Source organism: Jaculus jaculus, chromosome 4, assembly GCF_020740685.1.
Source record: "Jaculus jaculus isolate mJacJac1 chromosome 4, mJacJac1.mat.Y.cur, whole genome shotgun sequence".
NCBI lineage: Eukaryota > Metazoa > Chordata > Mammalia > Rodentia > Dipodidae > Jaculus > Jaculus jaculus.
The window spans coordinates 48,769,595-48,792,773 of NC_059105.1; the positions used below are offsets into that span (position 1 = coordinate 48,769,595).

Here is a 23,179-nt window from a genome sequence, read left to right on the forward strand (position 1 = left end):
TCACAGTCTTGGAAAACTTCATCCGGGGCTGGCAGCCGACTCATGTCTTGGTATTTCCTCTGGGTCTCCATTGCAATCCACGTTTCATCCTCAGGGCTTCATCAGGTCTCCATGCAAGTATCCAGAAAATCTGCGTCACACTGCCCATGGCCATTTCCAAAACAAAAGACCATGCTGCAAATTCAATGACCTTCTCTTTCTCGTATTTCTTAAACTCCATAATACCAGGTAGGGTGCCAATTTGTTAATCCAGGTGGCAATAAAGCAGATTGTGAAGAACAGAACACTCCTTCAGCATTCAGGCCCCTTCAAAAGACTGCATTTGTTTTTTCTGTTGTCCCAATGCATGTCAGCTGGCTCAATCTCAATGGTTGTAATCTATATACAATTGCCGCTGAACAGGCAGTAGTTTAGCCCAAAGATTTCATTTATGTGCCATATCCCTCTGCACACACCAGTCTGTTTCTACGCAAAGTAACTCTGCACCACTTCTCAGGACATGGGCATAACAGAAAGCCTCTCACACAAACTGCTTTTAGCCCAGTCCAAGCAAAGCTCTTTCTCACCCTCTTATACCAAACCTCATAGTCTATAGTTCTTATTGCATTCAGGTGTTTCAACTCTGACCAGAAGAGTCCATCAATCTGCACTTAACAGCACTACAAGGCGTCTCTGAGGCCAAGGTTTCAAATCCTTCTACATTTCTCTTGAAAATTAGCTCCAAAGGGCCAAAGACACACACTCAGGTGTCTAGCAGCAATCCCACTCCTCAGTACCACTTTACTGTTGCAATCAGGTTTGCATTGCTGAAGCAATCACTCGATCAAGAGCAGCTTGTGCAATAAAAGTTTTATTTTGCCTTTCAGCTGCAAGGGGAAGCTCCACAGTGGCAGGGAAAACAGCAACATGAGCAGAGGGTGGACATCACCCCCCTGGCCAACATCAGGTAGACAACAGGAACAGGAGAATGTGCCAGACACTGGCATGGGGAAACTGGCTATAATGCTCATAAGCCTGACCCCGACACTACATCACCTCCAGGAGGTGTTAATTCCCAAGTCTCCATGGGGGACAATTGAATCAAACCTCCACAGTAATAGAACACTTGCCTGGAATGAGCAAAGCCCTGGGTTTTTCAGTTCTGAAACACACACATATATGCACACAAAAACACACACTACATGCACACGCACACACACATGCACACATACATGCACACATACATGCACACACCAAGACAAAAGTATAAGCCACAGCAATGGCTTTTAGCGGAACCAGTACATGAAGTTTTCTGATCAGGTTTCGAGTTCCAGAATGCAGCTAGCCTGTAAAACAGCTACCATTTGTAGAGCCTGGTGGTGATAACAAAGAGCTACATTACACTATACTTTCCTTTTCAACTATGTAGCTATTTCAGTCTGGATTTTCTTCAAACATCTCAACCAAAATGACATTTTACAACTGATTTAATGCATCATCAGATATAACGACCCATCCATCTTCTCTCAAGACAAATATTAAAGAGCATTCTAAAATATAAATCAGGCTAGGGTTGGTGGCACATGCCCATAATCCCAGAACTTTGGGCTGGGCTACATGAGGCCCTGTTTCAAAAAGGCAGGAAAAAAAGAGAAAGAGAGAGAGAGAAGAAAACCAATGCTCTCTTCTCACTATGCTTTTGTGTTGGAAGTCCTACCTGTTCTTAAAGAACTCATTTATATTAACACATGGTGGGTATATGACGGGAAATTTAAATGAATGAGTGACTTTTCTCAGATTTGAGCTTTAATACAGGAATTTAAAAATGCAGAATTGTAATGCACAAACATTGAGGGGCTGTCAACAATTTTTTGAAAGTATGAAAATGAAAGCCGGGCATGGTGGCACACACCTTTCATCCCAGCACTTGGAAGGCAGAGGTAGGAGGACCACCGTGAGTTTGAGGCCACCCTGAGACTACAAGTGAATTCCAGGTCAGCCTGGGCTAGAGCGAGACCTTACGTTGAAAAGTAAAAACGTCTGAAAGTGAGGGATGGGGAGCTGCCTCAGCAGTTAAAGTGCTTGCTTGCAAAGCCTGCTGGCTTGGTGGTCGTGGCCACCCACGTAAAGTCAGATGGCCATATGCTTGCAGTGTCAAGAGACCATGGTGCACACACACACATAAATAAATAAATAAATAACTTTTTAAGAGTGTGAAAGTGTCTCAAGGACCAGTTTGACGATAACTGGGGGAGACCCAAGAAAAAGTCCTTGAAAGGATAAAGAGAACATTTCCGCTTTGAACAGCAGGCATTCCACAGTCAATGCAATGATAAGACACGCGAAACCCCGAGGCCTGACTCCAAGGCAGGAAGCAACAGGTGTCACGCGAAAGCTCTACGTGTGCGCTGTCCAGGAGCCATCAGCCTCTGTGGCTTTGCGCACTTGAAATGAAGCCGGTCCCCTCTGCGGTGTGCTGGAAGTGCGGGTGTGCGCACCACCGAGAGTCAGCATGAGGGAATGCAAATCATCACAGGAAGCTGTGAATGTTAACATGCCTGTATGGATTTGGGTTATCTAGAGTATTGAAGTTAACTTCATCTGCCCACTTTCCCTACTTAAATGCATCTATTAGAAAATTTGAAATTATGTTTATTTCCCTTGGAAGCACTGTTTTGGGCAAGGGTGTGACAGGACTTCGGGACAGGGCAACGGTGTTGTGGGGTTAGGGCCTCAGTGAGGTCTTCACTAGGAATGAGGATGGGATTTCAGACCCTGGGGAAGCTAGGGGAGGAGTCAGTGAAGTACTAGTGAATGCTGACAGGTTAGTCTAGACCTGGGTCACATCACCTATTCCTCTAGGGGAGAAAAGCTTACTGGACAGGGTGGGGACCAAACTGAGCTAAAAGTTGGGGGCCAAAAAATATGGCACTATAGGTGTTTAAACAGGAACCATTTCACAGAAGAGACAAAACTTCTTCCAGCAGCTACTGGGTGAGCTGACAGAGTTTTCCTCATATGGGGACAGAGCGCCACAAACTCCTAGCAACGTCCCTGTGGACCCGCAGTCAGGACAGGCCTCCAGAGCTGCCAAGTCGGAGTAATAAGGTGGACTGGAGGGTTGCTAGACTTCCCGCGGTGGGAGTGGGGGAGTGAGGGAGATTATAACACCACCTGGGCAAAAAGAATCCCGGGGTGGGGGGGACACCTATATGACAGCTGGCTCCAGCAAGGGGTGACAGAGACTTTTCACCTTGGTATGCTGCTCTAGGTACAGGTGCAATAAGACTGAGCTCAGCTTTCTGCCTTTCTTTCAGTCTGCCTGTCTTATTTTTGCTAAACATTTCCAGAACTCTGCATATCAAGGAGTTAACATCTAACAATCAGGAGATGATTTGAAAAGACTAAGGGCATGTGAGCGCAGACACATGAGCTTTTATTGAGACTCCATGGCTAAATCACTGAGAAGCCTTGTGCACTGCCTGGCCTCCACCCCTGTCCAGGCATGAAACAGGACTTAGAACAGGATGGACCCAAGCTCCAGGCAGCCCCGGGATTCCAGAACAGACTCATGTCACAAAAGGAGAGGCACTCACCATAGCTACCAGGTGCAGGCTGCTTAAAGGAGGAGGATGCTGGCCAGAGAATTCAGATACTGGTGACCTACGCTGAAGTTGGTCCAAGCCTCCGGGCAAGGCTGTCCTCCCAGAGAGCAAACACCTCTGGAGGACGAGACCTTAGTGGGCCGTGTGTTGGCCCTGGACCTCCAGCCCTTCAGTGCCAGGGGCTTGCTGACCCACTCAGAGTGGAGCTGGATACTCGGAGATAGAACCAGGGAATTCAGCTTCGGTGAGTTTGCAGGGGATCTCAGATTGTCTGAAAGCAAACATTAAAGCGGGGGGGGGGGGGGGGAGTGTGTAGGCCCTAACCCAAATTTCTTCTGGCTCTCTTGGGCTACCTGCAGTTGCAATGATGGCTAACTTAGGGATGCCAGAGGCAGGCGTCCTACACCCGACTTAGAGCCTGACTCTGCTTTTTAGCATTTCTAGACTAGAGAGTGGGTGGGAACCGAGCCCAGTAAAGTCCCAGAGTCTCAAACACTGACACTGACGCACAGGAAAGCCTCAGGTGGGTGGAGAAATGCAAATCCCCGGGTGGCATGGCGTCAGAGGCTGTGCCTGGGGGACCCTGAAGGGCATTTCTGACTTTGAACTTGAGCGCTGCTGGGACCTGGGCTGAGAGAGAGCCAGGTAAGCAAGGAAGGACCTTGGGCTTGGCTTCCAACCTGCCTGGGGAGGGGCGATTATACGAAGAAGGGTCCCACGAGAGGATTCACAGGTCCTTCTGGCGCGGGGCTTCACGAAGGCTGGGGAAACCTGTGGCCCCTTGAAGCTGGGGGCTGGGTGGGGGGCTGTGGCTGCTGCGGAGGTGTGTGCCTCCAGGGCTGAAAGTGAGCCCCTCTTTACTTCCCTAGAGTTGTGGTCTGACATAGGATCTTCTATCTGGGCTTCAGTAAAACAGCTCCAGCTAGGGGAACTGGCGATTGTGACTTTGATAAGGGCGAGTGAGGCTTTGGGGCAGGTCACCTCTTTGCCAAGGGGTCAAAAAGCCAATGCAGCACCTCTGGCTCCCAGTAGGTGGAATCAAGTGCCCCCAAAGAGCAGCCAGCCCCCCCCCCCCCTTTTCTTGAGTTAGCCAGCTCTTGGAGAGTGAGCAAAGACGCGCTATAGCAGGTCCCAAGGCTGTCAAGGAGAATGCCCTATGCTACGCCTCTTTCCTCTTCTCAGTCTTGAGCTCGGCTCCTTGGAAGAACAGCCGTCTTTCGGAGTGGTTTGACTCTATGGTAGATAAATTCCTAGTTAGAAAACATTCTCATGCAAATCATAGCAATAATAATAATAGCATAGCATAACAATAATAGCAGTGAAAATGGCCAGAGTGCAGCTGCTGTTCTCTGTTGTCATTATGTGGATAGTACTGAGGAGGGCTGAATGCATAATATATGTATTATATATACATATCTCACAAACTGTAATATAATTAATATAATGTAGTATACATGTGTATATATCTCCAGGCTCTAGAAGGTTTTGTCCAGGAAGGTCGTCTGTCCTGTCTAGCTGCACATCATGGGCCAGTTCACCTCTTGGGGCCTCGGGCCTCCTGGAGCGAGGTGATACTGTTCTCCAGCTACTCATGAGAGTGTCACCCACGCTTCATTTGCATGCATTCACTGAGCATGAAACACAAAGATCTTTTTCAAAATAAAGCCATCTGCAAATTAGAGATTCTTTCCCCAATTGCTTTCTGTTTAGAAAAGCATTTACAACATTTCAAAAATATTTTATTTTTCCTTATTCAAGAAAGAATGGGCATGCCAGGGCCTCTAGCCACTGCAAATGATCTGCAGACGCATGCACTACCATGTGCATCTGGTTTATCTGGGTACTGGGGAATCAAACCAAGGTCAAGTGCCTTAACCACTAAGCCATCTCTCCAGTCCTGGCAACATTTTTTTAAAATTTCTATACACTTGAGAGCATTTGCTGGGAACTCAAGGGAAAGGTGTTCAAAAATAGAAAGAATGTGCATATGAAATTTGTTATTAAGACACTTCTCAGCCAAAGGAAGCCTTACCCTAGCTTCAGGAGATGTTGATACTCAAATGCTAACTTGCATGATTGTCTTTCCCTTTGACTTAGAATTAATGACCAAACAAGAATTCTGAATCTGAACAAAGAAAAATACTGTATCTTCAAGAAGATAATGTCATACATTTTTCTAAGATTAGAAATATCTCCACAGCTTCTATATTGGCCAGATGTGTAACATGGGAACACACACACACACACACACACACACACACATTTTTCTTTTATGATTAGCTGTAAAATATATACAGCATGGTTTCTTTATCTCTAAGTAACTTCAGAGCTTAACCACTGTCAGAAACATATCACAGAGGATTTTGAGGTAGACTTTAAAGGCTTTACCTAACCATAGTGGATCACTACAGAGAGAAATAAAAACATGTATTGCTTCAGAAACATTTTGAACTACTACAAGAACCAGATAATATATACATGAAATTATTCAGAAACCTACTAGAGAACTGGACTAGAAATCAGGAACATAAAGTTGACTTTAGAAGCCAAGCAAATATGAAGTAAAGAAGAACAGTCTTGGGCAGCAAACGCCATCTTCCAGACATGACATAGCCATTGCATTGGTTAACAGTGGCTGTTGTTACCTGCTAAGATCTGCACAAGATTGAGTCTGCCAACATTCTGTCATGGATGGGGAAGGAGTCCATAAGGAGATGCTGGCAGTTCAGAGGCTGTGAGGGGAAAGACGTTGTCTTCAGTGCTATAGCCATGATAAGCTGCCCATGCCCTCACCCATTGTCATGCCAGCTCCCCTAATCAAACTCTGTGGGTCACAAACACACAAAAAGACATCAAAGTACAAGCAGGACAAGCTGGGAAGAAGGGTTTCAGCAGGAAAGGGGTGGGTGGCAAGATTTTAGTAACGGGAGGAGAATATGACCAAAATATATGATTTACGTGTATAAAATTGTCAGTAATGAAATGTTAAAAAGGAAAAAAAGTGCTTGGGCAGTTGCTTGTAATGGAAGGATGGGGGTATTTTTTAATCAATAAGCCTTAGAAGGGTTTTAGGAAGCTTAGTAAATGTTGAGTATGATATTTGCTCTAGTAGTGAGGGACATGAAAGGAACCGGCTGAGAAAGCTGCCTTAGATTCTATGTAGAAAGTTGGGGCGGCCGGGCACGGGGTGCTTGGGGGAGGGGAGTGAAAACTTCCTGGAGAAGCAGCATAGGAGGTCATGTCAGAGCAAGGAAGGATGTGGTTTGGGGGCAGAGGAAGAAGACTGTCCCCTTGATTAGGGATTACTTACACTAAAACATTAAGAGGAGGGGCTGTACCTTTGACTTGACAGCATTTTTCTCTTTCCTGCCTTCTTTAAGGATAAAATTTGAGGAATTTTTCCTCCAGTTACTTAACTATGACATTAATTAATCTGATTGGGTTCCAAGGAGAGAAGAAAACATGTCACACAGCTGTCAATCAACAACATTTTAAAACACTAATTTCACTTCTTTTCTTTAATAGCATGGCTCAGTGGAATCAAGTCCAACAATTGGAAATCAAGTTTTTGGAGCAAGTAGATCAATTCTATGATGACAACTTTCCTATGGAAATCCGACATCTGCTGGCCCAGTGGATTGAGAATCAAGACTGGTAGGCTCACATATCTTTCCCCCAGAATTTGGTGTACAGATGTGTGGTTCTGTAATCATGTGTGTTTCTTCTGTGGTCCACTGTTGACTCAGTAGATGCATCCTTTTCAGGTTACAAAAAGTTTCCAGGAGCTGTAGAGATAGAAAATGTGCTTGTATCACAAGCGTGCGGATCTGAGTTTGATCCTCAGCACCACCTAAAAATAGCAGGTGTGATGGTGTGTGTCTGTGATCCTAGCGGTCTCACCACGGGCAGGTGGAGACAGGAGGGTCTCCGCACTCACGGGCCAGCCAGGCCAGCGTAATTGGCAAGCCCCAGGCCAACGAGAGGCCCTGCAATCAAACAGAAGTGCTCCTGGGCATGACATCTGAGGGGTCCTCTGGCTGTCACGTGCACTGCACTCATTCACATGTACCCACAGCTCTCCCACACACACACAGATGAAAATACACTCGTGCACGGACACACATATACGCACATTTCCCCCAAGATGTTGGCAATCCTTCTCAAAGAAGAGGAGCCATTATCCTTTCCGGTTTCATCCACTGTAGATGAAAACTTAATATGCGTTGTGTTTCCGTAAGCACCGGACCCCGGCCACTTTTATGAATAAAAAATCCCAAGAGGCAGATCTATTAATTGTGTGAATTCATTTATCACAGACTTAATACTGATAAATCTTTTTTTAGGAATTCCTGTTCCACCCTCTACAGAAGGCTTTCCTCCTCCCCTCAATTGCCCCACATCCTGCCCCAGCAGGAACGTGGACCTCAACAACTCTTTCCCCGTCTCTGGCTCTCTTTAAGCTATTTAATTGAAGCAAGTTGAAGTCAAATAATACACTCAAAATTAAACATAAAGTTCCTTATTTTTAACCGTTTTTGAGTACATAGTTCAGTGGCATTGAATATATTCACATTATTCTGCAACTATCACCAGCATCTGTCTGCGTGACTTTGTCTTCCCAAATGTAATCTCTGGCTCATTAAGCAATAATCCTTCAACCTCAGCTCCTGACATGACCACTCTATTTTCTGTCTATGAATTTGAGAATACTACATAATTTATGCAAGTGGTATCACACAATACTTATACTTTTGTGACTGACATGCCATCTAATATAATGTTCTTGAGATTCATTCATTCATATTATTGCAGGTATCAGACTTTCTTCATTTCTGAAGCTAATAGTATTGCTTTGTATAGATATGCCATCTATAGTTGGATCCGTTTACCAGTCAGTGGGCATGAGGGTTATTTCTTCCTTTTGGCTATTGCCAATAAAGTTGCAGTGAATAGTGGTATGCAATTATGTGTTTGAGTCCCTTCAATTCTTTCCTTAAAATGTCTTTTATTTTATTTTATTTTTTTATTTTTTAAATTATTTATTTATTTATTTGAGAGCGACAGACACAGAGAGAAAGACAGATAGGGGGAGAGAGAGAGAATGGGCGTGCCAGGGCTTCCAGCCTCTGCAAACAAACTCCAGACGCATGCACCCCCTTGTGCATCTGGCTAACGTGGGACCTGGGGAACCGAGCCTCGAACCGGGGTCCTTAGGCTTCACAGGCAAGTGCTTAACTGCTAAGCCATCTCTCTAGCCCCTTTTATTTTATTTATTTGAAAGAGAGAAAGAGAGAGAGAAATGGGGCGGACAGATAGAGAGAGAATGAAGACACCAAGGCCTTCATCTGTGGCAAATAAACTCCAAATGTATGCATCACCCTATGCATCTGGCTTATGTGGGTCCTGGGGAATTGAGCCTGGGTCCTTTGGCTTTGCAAGAAAGTGCCTTAACTGCGAAAACATTTCTCCAGCCTCCCTTCAATTCTTTTGAGTATAATACCCAAATGCCAAGTTGTTGGGTTATGTGGTAATTTTATGACTAATATTTTGAGTAGCTGTTATACTGTTTTCCACATTTCCTGCATCATTTTACATTCTCATGAGCAATGCACAAAAGATGAAGTTTTTCAAAATTCTTGCCAAAACTTATTTTCTGCTTTTATTTGTTGTCTTAAAAAATGATAGCTACTCAAATGAAGATGAAGTGATATAGCAATTTTTTTTTCTTTTTAAAATTTATTTGTTTGAGAGAGAGAATGGGCACACCAGGGCCTCTAGCCACTGCAAATGAAACCCAGATTCATGTGCCACCATGTGCATCTGACTTACATGAGTACTGGGAAATTGAACCTGGGTCCTAAGTCTGCAGGCAAGTGCCTTAACCTCTAAGCAATCTCTTCAGCCCAGATATAGTAGTTTTGACATGCAAATGAGTATGAAGTGATGTCTCATAGTAGTTTTGATATGCAATTACCTAATGCTTAGTTATGTTGGCCACCTTTTTTATTTATACAATTTGACTTTTTTTTTTTTTTAAAAAACCTCTCTAGGGGGCTAGAGAGATGGCTTAGCTTTTAAGGCATTTACCTATGAAGCCTAAGGACCCAGATTCAATTCCCCAGTACCCATGTAAGGCAGATACACTTGGTGGCACATGCATCTGGAGTTTGTTTACAGTATCTAGAGGTACTGGTATGCCCATTCTTTATCTCTCTCTCTCTCTAATTCTTTACCTCTGTCTCTAATAAATAAATAAAAATTTTAAAAAGAAATTAATTTTTAAAAACATTCTAGGGCTAGGGAGATAGCTCAAAGGTTAAAGGCACTTACTTGCGAAGCTTGTCAGCCCAGGCTCAATTCCCAAGCCACTCAAGTAAAGCCAGGTACAAAAATGGCACATATGTCTTGTGATTGTAGCAACAAGAGACCATGGAGTACATGCATGTGTGACACACACACAGAGTGTAAATAAATCAATTCTTTTAAATAAAACCCTCTCAATATTTATCACTGTAGAATAGATTTCACAGTTTTTAAATTATGTGGTAAAATGTAAATATTTCACTAATTCGTTTCTTATTCAGTAATAACACTTACTTTCTAGGGAGGCAGCATCTAACAATGAGACCATGGCGACAATTCTTCTCCAGAACTTGTTAATACAACTGGATGAACAGTTAGGTCGTGTTTCCAAAGAGAAAAATCTACTTTTGATTCATAATCTAAAGAGAATTAGAAAAGTCCTTCAGGTAAGATTGTATTAGTCTTTTTCAAAATATTCAGATGTATAAGTCTTAAATTCTGTGCAAAAATATTAAACATACAGCCTTATGTTATTTTTAAACAAGATGTAAGGGTAAAAAACAATTTGAGTTCTCACATCATTAAAAAGTTCTGCTCAATTAGATCTTATTATCCAAATGTTGACTTCCATAAAATTTTGAATCATATACATTGGCTTGCTGACTCATGGCAATCATTTCAATATCATGGAACACGTGTAGTAGTCAGTCGTTTCGTGCTGCCCTTCCTTGACTTTGTCTCTGTGTAACAGTGTTGTTCTCGTTCATATATGGAAGCACCATAGGTGTATGCTATCACTGATGAGCATTATTACTAACTTAAAATCTAAGGCAAATTAAGTAAGTCTATGGACTTTGGCAAACACATAATGTCATGTATCCACCATCACAACACTGTACAGTGAGTGCCATTGTCTCCCTCCCTTCACAGAATGCTGGAAAAGTGCTGTTTATTTATGCCCTATGCTCTGCCTTCAAATTACAAACACAGTGTACAGCCTTTTAAACAGACTCCTTTCTCTTAGCAATACCCATTTGTTTTTATGGTTAATAGCTTGTTGTCACTGGGCAATATTCCTTGTAGGGGTGTGTGAAATCGTTTTATTTATGTTTGGCAATTTGGAATAAATTTCCTATTAGTATTCAGGTGCGGGGACGTAAGTTTTCAATTCAAGTAATGACCTAAAAGCGTAATTTGTACATTGTTATTTTTGGACTTCCTGTTGTAAGCCCTTTTTTTTTTGAATTTCAATTTCCTCTCTGTCTTTTTCTCTCAGATAGAATGCAAATGGTGCATACAAGTAATAAGAAATTGAAGCACTAAAAAATACAAAGAAAGTGTGATATAATCCAAAATCTACTTCCTAGAAATAGGTATATTATTATTTGATATGCATCAATCCAGACATGTCTCTGTACATGTATATTTGCAGATAGCCAGGTAAATGAGATTGCAGTTGACACCTCAGACTTCTGACACTCCTGTCGCAGACCTGAATGCATGAAGGAAGCCGATTCTCTCACACACATGCAACAAAAACTCCCCAACTCCCTTACCTTCTTTTTTTCCCCCTTCCATCATTGATTTTATCAACTTGTGATCACCTCTATATCTACTTATGTTGTGTCATAAGAATATAATCTCCACTAAGCCAGAGGATCCCAGTTCAATTCTCCAGGGCCCACGTAAGCCAGATGCACAATGGGCAGCATCGTTTGGCATGCGCGTTCTCTCTCGTGCTCTCTCTGTCTCTCTGCCTCTTACTGTCTCTCAAATAAATAAATAAAATATATTTTTTAAAAAAGAATATAATCTCCATTAAGGGAAAGATTTTGCTTCATTTACTCTAATGGCCTTAGTGCCTCAAAGATACCTAGACACAGAGTTGGGGCTCAGTAAATAACTTGTAAATAAATACCAACATAGGGTGACTTGGAATAAGCACTGGAATATATATAAAATTTTATCTGTATTTCTTGAATGTTGAGATGTATTAAGAGATGGAGTATACTCAATATTTTTTTTTAATGAAATTTTACACTTATTTGCATGTATGCGTGTGTGGGTTCACTAGCGCCTCTTGCTGCTGCAACTGAACACCAAGTCCTTTTGCCACTTTTTACATCCAACTTATGTGGGTGCCTTGGGACTGGAACCCTGGTCATCAGACTTTACAAGCAACCACCTTTAACTGCTGAGCCATCTCCCCAGCTCTTGCTTGATGCTTCTTAAATTATGTATTCACTTTAAAACAATTGTCTATGTATTTTATTTTATTAAATATGAGGAAGCTAACATTCTTAATTTGAATTCACCTGTCTCCTCCATCTAAACTTTAGTTATAGTTTATTATTCTGTTATATGATTAAAATTCTATATTTCTTTAATTTTATATTAAAATGGGTTCAGTGCTCACCAGAACTTCTTGTATCATTGCTTCTTTGTTTATGTAAGCTTAAATTTTAATTCACCTTTTATAACCTAAATTTCATTGACTAGATTTTTCAACGTCTCATTGGTGACATTTGAGAGCTTTTATGCTTAAACCACCATGACTATGTATAAAAATCTTAGGTTGCTTTGTGTAGACCTTACTCTACAGCTACTGGAGAACTATCAGAACTATGTGAGATATTTACCCTGAGGAGTGAGGCTGAAGCCTCTTCATAGCTAAAACAGTGCAAGTACCAAGTTGTTAAAAAGATATAAGACCCAGCAACTGGATAGCCTTACTGATACTCACGGAATATAAGTCGTGATTGTAGTAAAAATCAAAACAGAAACGAATGTTCTTTCCTAAGTCCATATGAGTTGGACTTTAATGTTTACTGGTTTCCTGAACTGATCACAGCACTACTGTCAACCTCAGCAACGTTTTCCTTACTCTGCATAGTTCCTGAGATTCATCGTCAGCCTCTGCAGCAGTTTATTCATTTTTGTTGCCATACAGTATTCCTATAGACGAATACATCAAAATTTATTCATTTTATCATTAACGAACACTTGAGTTACTTATCATATTTTCTACTTACACCATTACTCTGAATGTTCCTGTGTGTGTCTTGGTGAATCTGGAGAAGACATTGTCTAGCATACATACCCAATGATGTTGTACTGAGTCATGGATTATGCATACCTTTAATTATGCTGCCTATTTTTGGCATAGCCATCTTAGTTCTTTGGTTTATCTTTGTATACTTTTTCTATCTTTTTTTCCAATATATATTTATGTTTAGCCTTTTCTTTCCCATTAATACACTTAACATCACATTTTTGACAGGGTAATTTTTGTACATTTTAATATTGGTAGTGCTACATATAAGCAATCTGTAATTCCATTTTTCACTTATATTTCTGGCTACATAAAATTAAAAACTACTCCATTATAAATTGCATATAAGTATTTGATAAATTATAACAGATTTAAATGCAAAGATAAGCTTATCAAAATTCAAGGGAAATCATAGGATAACAAAATTAAAAAGTTATAAAACAACATTAGTAGGCATGATGGTTTCCATACATTTAGAGATTCTAGAAATAAGAGGCCCTAAGTATGATAAAGCAAACAAAATTCCAAACAAAAGCAAACAATGCAGGACATCAGAGAAAGAGATCACCCTAACAAGCAAAATCATACAGTCTACAAAGAAATAGACTAAAAGCCAAGTCCAAAACATGAACAAGTGAGAAGTTGGAACAATTTCATCATGAAGCTGGAGTACAATACCCGTTAACTTAGAATCCTACACTGAGCCAGGTTATTACACAGTACTGACAATTCACAAAGATGCACTCACAGAAGGGGCTACTAAAGGAAATTAAACAGACAAGTTGAGCAAACATGATAAGAATCTCAAAATACCACTAGAACAAGTACGAAGAGTGTACAAGAAATTGAAAACACAAAACGATATCAGAAAAAATTGAGATAGTATATACTAAATGAACAAAATTGGACAGCTGTAAACTGGAATTTTTAAGGATGCATGAAGTACTGAAAAAGCAATGAGCTCTGAGGGGAAGCCATCGAGGGATTTGAGCAGGGGAATGACATGGACTGATTCCTGTGTATCAAACCTCACTCTGGCTGTCCAGCAAACTTCACAGGCCAGGAAGGAAGCAGAGAGACCTGTTGGAAAATTCTATTGGTGCTACAGTCTCTTGCGATGTTGTACACTTATCATCGCCCCTGAACTTCTAAAAGGGCTTTTCTTTTCTCTTCTTTTCTCTTTTTGGCTTGGTATATTTTGGTATTGTAAGGAATATAGGTACAAGTAATCTCTTTGGTGACTAAAACGTTTACAAGTCAATATAAATACACTTTGGCCCATTTACTATTTATCATTCTAAAATGGTACTGTGTGTTTTCCTCCTGACTGTCACTTGCTAACTAGCAAGTGAAGCCATTTCTTCCTTTTCATGCTTTTTTGCCCCATTTTTGTTATGTCTTGTAACTATTACATGAAAAAATTTTATTTAGTCAAAAAGTATTTAATGAGTCCTTGCTATATTCTTGGTTCATATTTTAAGCACTGGCAATACTGTTGTGGACTTTATGGAGTTTACAGTGTACAAAGTTCACACTTCCTGTTTGGCTTTTGAATTACTTGAAACTTTATGGCTATTCCTGAAAAGTGTTAGTGAAATGGGGGAAGCAGGAACCAGTGATCTTGTCTGATAATTAATGGGGTAATCAGGTGTCACAATCTTGTCTGATAATTGGTGGTTTTTTTTTTTGTTTGTTTGTTTGTTTTTTCCTGTCAATCAGAAAGCTCTAATGAGAGTTTTGGTGTTAACTGTGTGGTTAGTAGTTAATTCCACCACTGAGGGAGAACTCATCATAGACATGGTAATGACTTTATTAGTGAGAGTTTAAATTCAAGGAGCAAGGGGCACCAGAAAGTGTCACAACCTCTCTCACACGTCCTGCACTCTCCCTGACTGTGGCTTCTTTGCTGGAGGTCGTCTGGGTGTGCTGGAAGTGAAAGTTGAAAGTTGAACCAAAGATGGATCCACTTTTGTTTAGTTTGTAAGAATGCTGTGCTTGGTTCTGAACAGTAATTGAAGTGATACTGTTAACATGACCAGGTGGTGAGGTAGACACATATTTTGTAATGCCAAGAAAGAAAGGCGAAAAAAACCAACAACAAAATGAATACAAAGCCTTGCCTGACATCCAGAGCTTCTCTGAACCATCAGTCCTTACCTTCTCACCCATTTCTCAGCTCACTCCTCTTCCTTCCCCTCTGTGCACGGCACACAAAGTAAGAGTATAGAGACGGGCTCCGCCGAAGCCCTGGAAGGAACAGATCTAAAGTCTAGGGTTCAATCTTCTCGCGCCATCCTGTCACTAAGGCTGGCAATTTGTCAGCCCAGACACTTTCTGATCTCGCTGAAAACATGCTTCAAAATCTATCTTCCTCTGAGATAATTATCAGAAACCAATATCATACTGTTCATATTTGAAATGCAGAGACTTCTGTGCTGTGAATGAGTTGTCAAGATTTTTATTTGCTGCCTAATTTGATGAAGCCTACCGAGGGTGGATGGTGTGCATATTAATTCCCTGCCCTAGGCACATCACATCAAACTGGAATCCACCTTGGTTAACCCACATTCTCAACAGCTAAACTTTCAGTTTTTTCAATCATTTTGCTTTTATCTTACCTAAGACTGTTTACATTGCACTTTTATTTTTAAAAAACTCTTTTTGTGGATGTGTATGTATATGGTCTATATACATGTGTGTATGTGTGTTCACGTGTGTGTGGGATTGTGTATGTGTGCTCGTATCATTTGCTTTGTGTTATACTGTGTATCTAGATGTACCATATGTGTTAAATCAACTCTATCTGCAGGGATTTTGACATCAGGTCCTCACTGACTACAATGTGTGCGTGTGGAGACCGGAGATCAGTGTTGGATGTCTTTGTCTATTGTTCCTCATCTATTTTTTGACACACAGTTTCTCACTTAACTTACAATTCCCTGATTTGGCAGCCAGCCAGGCACTCACTACAGGCACTCACTACCACATCCAGGACTTTATGTGAGCACAGGGGATTCCAACTCAAGTCCTTGTATTTGCCCAACAACAACTTTGCCTAGTGAACCATTTTCCCAGCCCCTTTAAACAATTAAGCATTAACCATAATGATTTATTCTTTTGCTGGGCACTGGACCTCTGAAATTCATACTAGAACCTGGAGCTTCTTTATGGAATAACATATGCTGATTTTACCATACACTGCTGGAAATCATGAAAACTCTGAAGAAAATGTTGGACAAAAATTCTCCTTAATAGGACCCACGTTCAACTCTCCAGCTCCCACGTAAGCCATATGCACAAGGTGACACACGTGCGCAAGGCTGCACATGCACACAAGGTGGCACATGTGTCTGGAGTTCTGTTACAGTGCCTAGAGGCCCTGGTGGGCCAATTCTTTCTCTCTCTCTCTCTCCTTTCCTCTCTCTCTCTCTCTCTTTCTGTTGCTCTCACTCTTTCTCTTGCATCACAAAAAAAAGGCCTATGAGCAAGAGTGCTGCTTCTGAGGGTACTTAATAGGTTGATATTGTATGTATGTAAGTACAATGATTGAGATGGGGAGGTAATATGATGGAATTTCAAAGGGGAAAGTGTCGGGGCGGGGGGAGGGAGGGAATTACCATGGAATCATGGAAAATGATGAGCATGTAAAAGTGAGCATGGAATCATGGAAAATGTTAATAAAAATTTTTTAAAAAAGGATTAAACTAGGAAAAACCCTGGAAACTAAAAAGGAGTGCTGCTTCTGCTTCCATGCTAAACCTGTTCATCAGTGCCATGGTGAAGGAGACAGATGCTGAGGACACTCAACAGCTACCAAAGCAGAGATCCAGAGGCTCCTAAGAGCTCATCATTGAAGTAAACTTAAAATTCACTCATCACAGCTCAGGGAAGTTTTGGAAAAGGGGCAGAAAGATTGTAATAGCTACAGGTTGAGACATCATGCCCAAAGGCATTCCTTCTCCCCCAAAATAACTGACTGTTGTTCCCACAACACATAAACTACAACCCCATAGGGAACACCTGCAAATCCACTGAGGAGTGTCCCCAATAGAATGGGGGGGGCAGGGATGAGAGCAAAGAGGGTACCAACACATGATACATTTATATGAAATATGTTGATAATAATAACAAACATAAACTAAAGATGAAAACCAAGTTGATAAAAGATATTATAAGAGGGCTGGAGGGATGGCTTAGCCATTAAGTCCTGAGTTCAATCCCAATAACCTATTTTTTTTAAGGCCTGGCCTGGTGGTGGTGTTATGCACTTATAATCCATTTGGGGGAGGTAAAGACAGGTGGATCATTGGGGCTCTCTGGAAGCCTTTGAGGCCTATCTGGTGGGTTGCAGATCCTGAAATGACCTTGTCTTTTCAAAAGGTTGATGGCTCCTGAGGTGACAACCAAGTTTGTCCTCTGGCCTCTGCATGCACACAAGTGCACATACAGTACACACACACACACACACACACACACACACACACACACGCACACGCACACACACGCATGCACACACACAACTTCTCTCCACTCAACCCTTATCTATGAGGATTTATATTGGAAAAAATTATGTCTTATTGGCTTTCTATAACTGACTACATCATCAACTCACCTTATCTCCTTTAGGGCCTTGTTTTCCCTTCTCTGAATCATACAAAGACTTCCCAGAGAAACAGGAAAAGAGAGTGATCTCCATGGTAACACTGGGGTTAGTGTATCGGGCACTGATCAAGTGCTACTTAGGCATTAATATAGCAGCTCAGTGAAAAATAGGATTCTGAGTGTAGCAGTGGCAATGAGCGTGACAAATATGTGCTGGGGTTGTGAGATAATTTAGCAAAAGAATTGCCATGTGATGAGTGAAATAGACATGAAATATGCGAGGGAGTGAAAAATAAGAGATGACTTAGCCATTTCGTTTGGGTTATTACTTGGATGTTAATGCATAATGAAGATTAGGTTTGGGAAGGGAGGTGGATAACAAGATGAGTTTGACATATTTTAAGAGCTTTACAGTAGAAGATTAATAGAAAGTAACTGGAACTAACACATTCATACATATGCCTGTCTCTTCCACAAGGCTGAGTTCCTTCAGTGCGTTGATCCTTACATTCCCGGTACTTAACTCACAACCCAGTGCATCGCAGGGCTCTATGCCTTGTTCACTAAATGCACAGTGGAGCCAACATTTAAAGTACGAGTATTGCCTTATTGCAATGAATATCCTTAACTAGCAGAGAGAATGTCACAGTGCAGTTTAGAATGTTCTTATGAGCAATTTAGATGATGAGTTTTTATTTCCTAAAGCCATCGATTTTGAAGAATGGACAAAACTAGCTCTGCAAAGCAGTGTGTTTAGAATTTGCGGTGTGTGAGGGAAAGGTCAGGCTAGATGGGGCAGAAGCAGGAAAGCTGGGGAAAACTTTCAGAGGAAGGGCTGAAGTGGAAGAGAGCCACAGACAAGCACACTAGATGAAGCCCTCCCGCGGAGAGGCAGATGTAGTCCTTCTGAGCTCTCTGCAGCTGCTCACGAGCTAAGTCAAGGGCACTTGGGGCACAGAGTGCAGAAGATCTTGAAGCTTTTCATGTCCCAGTGCAGGACAGCGACACAGTGACTTTGAAGATTTGCTTAGAAATATTTCTTGTCACTGCCCACCCTGCTTTCATGCTACAGTGGGATCCTCAAATAGAAAGAGATGAAGACAGAGATCTCCACTGTGTCCTATTTTATGGCAAAGTGTATCACTTGGAAGATGTTTCTGTCAATATATAGCATATGTGTGTATATATATATATGTATATATATATATATATATATATATATATATATATATCTCCAAATCTTTACTATATAGCCCAATAGAATTTTAAAACTATATGCCCATATAACTACTACCAGATCAAGGGATAGAACACTTCCTTCTTTGAAGGAAAGTCTCACTCTAGCCCTGTTTGACCTGAAATTCACTCTGGAGAGACTGAGGAGGGAGGAAGTGAGGGAAGGAAATAGAAAGGAAGGAAAGAGAAGAGAAAGAGGGAAAGAAGAGAGGGGGAGGGTAGAGAAGAAGAAAGAAAAGAATATGGGCACGCCAGGGCCTCGTGCCACTGTGAACGAACTCCAGATGCATTTGCCACTTTGTGTGGTCTGGCTTTACGTGGGTACTGGGGACTCAAAGCCAGACTGGCAGGACGTGCAAGCAAGCACCTTTCACTGCTGAACCACCTCTCCAGCTCCATATTGACATTTTGCAGAATCATTTTGGGGCTAGATTTTTCATTCTGCATAATAAGTTTATCCAAGCAGATGTGTGTATCTAGAGTTCCCTTTTTCATAAATTTCAGCCTAGTTTCTGTGGTATAAACATAGCACAATTTATTCATTCTTTTGTGGGTGGAAACTGTCTGTTTCTACTTTTTTGTATTATGATAAGACTCGAGAGCATTCTTGTTTATCTTTTAGTAGGTCTAAGCACGCATGTTTTGGGGGTGGTATTCTAAGAGGCAGACTTGTTGGAACATCATCTGTCATAGACATCTTACCACTTTGCACCATGTGTGAGCTGACTTACACTGGCACCAAAGTCAAGGGGAGTTCAGATGCCCCTTTCTTTGCCAAAACATGTATTTACTTTGGTCATTTTTACTATGTCTAGTGTGATTATAACTTATGTTTTTTTGTCCTGGACTACAGAGATTACAGAGTGGTTAAGGTGTTTGCCTGTGGAGCCTAAAGGCCCAGAATCAATTCCCCACTACCCACATAAGCCAGATACACAAGACTGTGCATGCATCTGGAGTTTGTGGTGACTAAAGGCCTGGAGCACACATTCTCTTCCTCTCTATCGCCTCTCTTTCTCAAATAAATTTAAAATAAATAAACATTTAACTTTTGTCCTGATAGTTAAACATGTTGTGACTCTTTTGCTTAGCTGCCATTTTGAAATCCTCCTTTTTTAGTACTCGAAGTTTTTATCCACTTTAAAATTGTGGTGTGTTTTTGCTTTGTTGATTTGTAGTCCTTTGTATGTTCTGAATGATCCTATCCTGAAGACGCATATGGTAAACACCTTCCACACTGTGCCTTTTGTTATTAGGCTATTGTACTTGCTGTCTTGAAAGAACAAAGGTTCTTAATTTCATGAGGCCCAATTTTTCCTATTTTTAGAATGGTCACTACTATTTGTGGACTGTTAAAACCTGTTTGTCCTTGACAACCAAGTCTTTCCTCTTGATTTCCTCTGGGACCTTTCACATTCAGGATTGGGTGTGTAGTAAGTGGTGTGTGTGGGGGTGTGTGTGTGTGCATGTACACTCCATGTTCATGTGTGCAGAGGCCACAGGAAGATGTTCGTGTCCTGTATCGTCATCCTTCTGTCTGGATTTTATGACATGTCTCTCACTGAGCCTGGAGCTCTCCATTTTTGTGCTAGATTGGTTGGCCAGGGGAGCCCCAGTGATCCTCCTGTTTCTGCCCACCCCTCGGCACTGGGTTACAAGCATGGGAAATTATGCCTGGCAGTTATATGGGTTCTGGGGACTGAATTCAGTCTTTCTGTTTGTACAACAAGGGCTCTTACCTGTTGAGCCATCGCCTCAGCACCTACACATTCTCTTTATTATAGACTTTTAGGAAGCTTTTTTTGGCTCAAAATTTTATTACATATATATATATATATATATATATATATATATATATATATATATGTACTATTGACAACTTCTATACTTACAGACAACAAACCATGGTATTTCCCACCCTTCTCCACTTTCCCCTTCATAACTCTGCTTTCCATCATATCCTCTCCCTCTCCCCATTAGTCTGTATTTTAATTTGATGTCATGATCTTTTTCTCCTAGCATGAGGGTCTTGTGTAGGTATTGCTAGGCATTGCGAGGTCTATGAAGGGTGCCACTCCATTTAGGAAGCTTTTTATTGAAGTTAGTAAGTTATTTTTATTAGTAGACTTGTTTGACTGCTTTGAATTTCTCAGTAATTTACAAGTGGTCTGAAATATTGTTCATTTGTTTTACTAAGATAGAGTCTCATGTAGCCCAGGTTGGCCTCAGACTCACTGTGTAGCTAGGATGACCTGAAACTCCTGATTCTCCTCCTGTGGCTATGCCACTATACCTACCCAATACTGTTTGCATTTTTACATTTTATTTGTAACTTTTTTACAGGAGAGAGGGAGAATTGGCACGCCAGCCACTGCAGTCAAACTCCAGACGCGTGCACTACCTTATGCGCATGTGCAGCCTTGTAAGCTTGCATCACCTTGTGCGTCTGGCTTAGGTGGGACCTACAGAACAAAACATGGGTCCTTGGGTTTTGCAAGCAAGTGCTTTAACCACTAAGCAATCTCTCCAGCCCTAATTCTTATTTTAACTACTTATTGACAACTTCCATAAATATAGAAGATATACCATGATTATAATCCCCTTCCGCCACCCCCATTTCCCTCTCCCAACACCCTCTCCACTAATCCCTTCTTCTTTCCAACTGGTCTATCTACTATTTTGATGCCATCATTTTTTCCCTCCTATTATGCAGATCTTGTGTAGGTAGTAGCAACCACTGAGGTCATGAATATCAAGGTCACTTTGTGTCTGGATGACAGCCTTGTAAGTAGTCCTCTCCTTCCACTGGCTCTTAAATTCTTTCCACCACGTCTTCCTCAATGTTCCCGGAGCCTTGGAAGGCGTGATAGAAATGTCTCACTTAGTGCTGAACACACCATTGTCACTTCTTCTCAGCACTATGGTGAGTTTAGCATCACCATCATCTGAAAGGAGAAGCTTCTATAGCCAAAAGTGAAAATAGCATTAATATATAGGCATAAATGTAAGTGACTAGAGGTGGGCATAATATATCCATTTACTCAGAGTTGTTATTTCCCTGAGGCTTATGATTGCCTCAGCCATAGGCTTCTGATTTGGTTTTCAGTATCAGAAAGGAATTAATTCTATGGGGGAGGCCTCCTGCCTAGTCAGAGCACAGTTGGTTTCCCTCTTAACAGACATGCTACTATTGCACTGGCTGGCCAGCCACAAGACTTGCAGGGTCCACTGCTGTTTAACACCATTGGTGACTTCTCTCTACTAAAAAGCTGCATGTAGCATAGCTCTTTCTAGCTTTCTGACAGCTAGTCAACAGGGAGGAGGTTTCCAGCTCAGCTCAGCATCAACTTGATTTCTCAGTGACCTGTAGCCCAAGCATGTGTTTTCTTCAGCAATATGTTCTTACCATCCAGTTTTGGGGGAGGCAACAAAGCCTGCCATGTTTTGGGGACATTAGGGGCCTCCCTGGCCAAATATTCACTGGATGGTTTCTCACCCTTGGCACTGAAATGTTTCTAATAACAACCTATGTCTTCTGCCTCAATACAAACTTATAAATATTAGAACTAGCTAGTCAGTTTCCATGAATAAGTGTGCTGGGATTTTTTTATTGGGATTTCATTGAATGGTATATAGATCATTTAGGAAAAAAATGGGCATCTTAATAATATTTTACCTTCCAACCCATGAACATAAAGCATCTTCCCATCTATTCAGGTATTTAATTCTTCTCAACAATGTTTTCAGTGTTCTAGGTGAGTCTTTCTTATCTTATGAACAAACTATAACTTAACCAGTCCCCTAGAAATGAGTACTCCACTTCCAACTTCAATTTCATGATTCCTTTATATGTAAAAGGAAATGTAAAATCTTGCAGAATCTTAAATTATCATTTCAAAGTTCTATAACTGGTATCTCACATTACTCTTTCCCCCTATATTTTCATCCATAAATAAGAAGTTACAGGGCAAAAACAGGACATGAAGGTGCCCCATCCTTTGAACACAAACACACATGCAAGTACACACACACAACACACCAAGATATACCTCCGTGACCTGTTATCTAAATCTCTAGGGAATGGTTGTATGAACAGAATTTGTAACCTCTCCAAACTCTTACAAGTATGAGCTCTAGTAAAGACTTCCTTTGGTCACTTCTGCTAAATATTACTTATTTTTCCATTGTTCACTTCTTGAATAAAAGAACTTATTAGTGAATGGAACAATAGTTCACCTTTGGAAACATGTTCTCTAGGCCTTATAAAGACAGAACTTATATTTTGTGGTCTATTAACTTTCTAAGTTTGTAACTCTTTTGGTTTTTTGTTTTGTTTTAAATACACACACACACACACACACACATTTTATATATATATATATATAAAATGTGCGTGTACTTA

General features: G+C 41.1%; 1 protein-coding gene across 1 annotated transcript in view; it reads left to right on the top strand.

The window, feature by feature from the left end:
* The first annotated feature begins 7,110 nt into the window (after positions 1–7,110).
* Positions 7,111–23,179, top strand: part of Stat4 (signal transducer and activator of transcription 4) — a 99,303-nt gene continuing 83,234 nt past the window's right edge. The window contains exons 1-2 of the mRNA XM_045147332.1: positions 7,111–7,238; positions 10,189–10,333. Of these exons, the coding sequence (XP_045003267.1) occupies positions 7,111–7,238; positions 10,189–10,333 (273 nt within the window). The remainder of the gene's footprint in view (positions 7,239–10,188; positions 10,334–23,179) is intronic.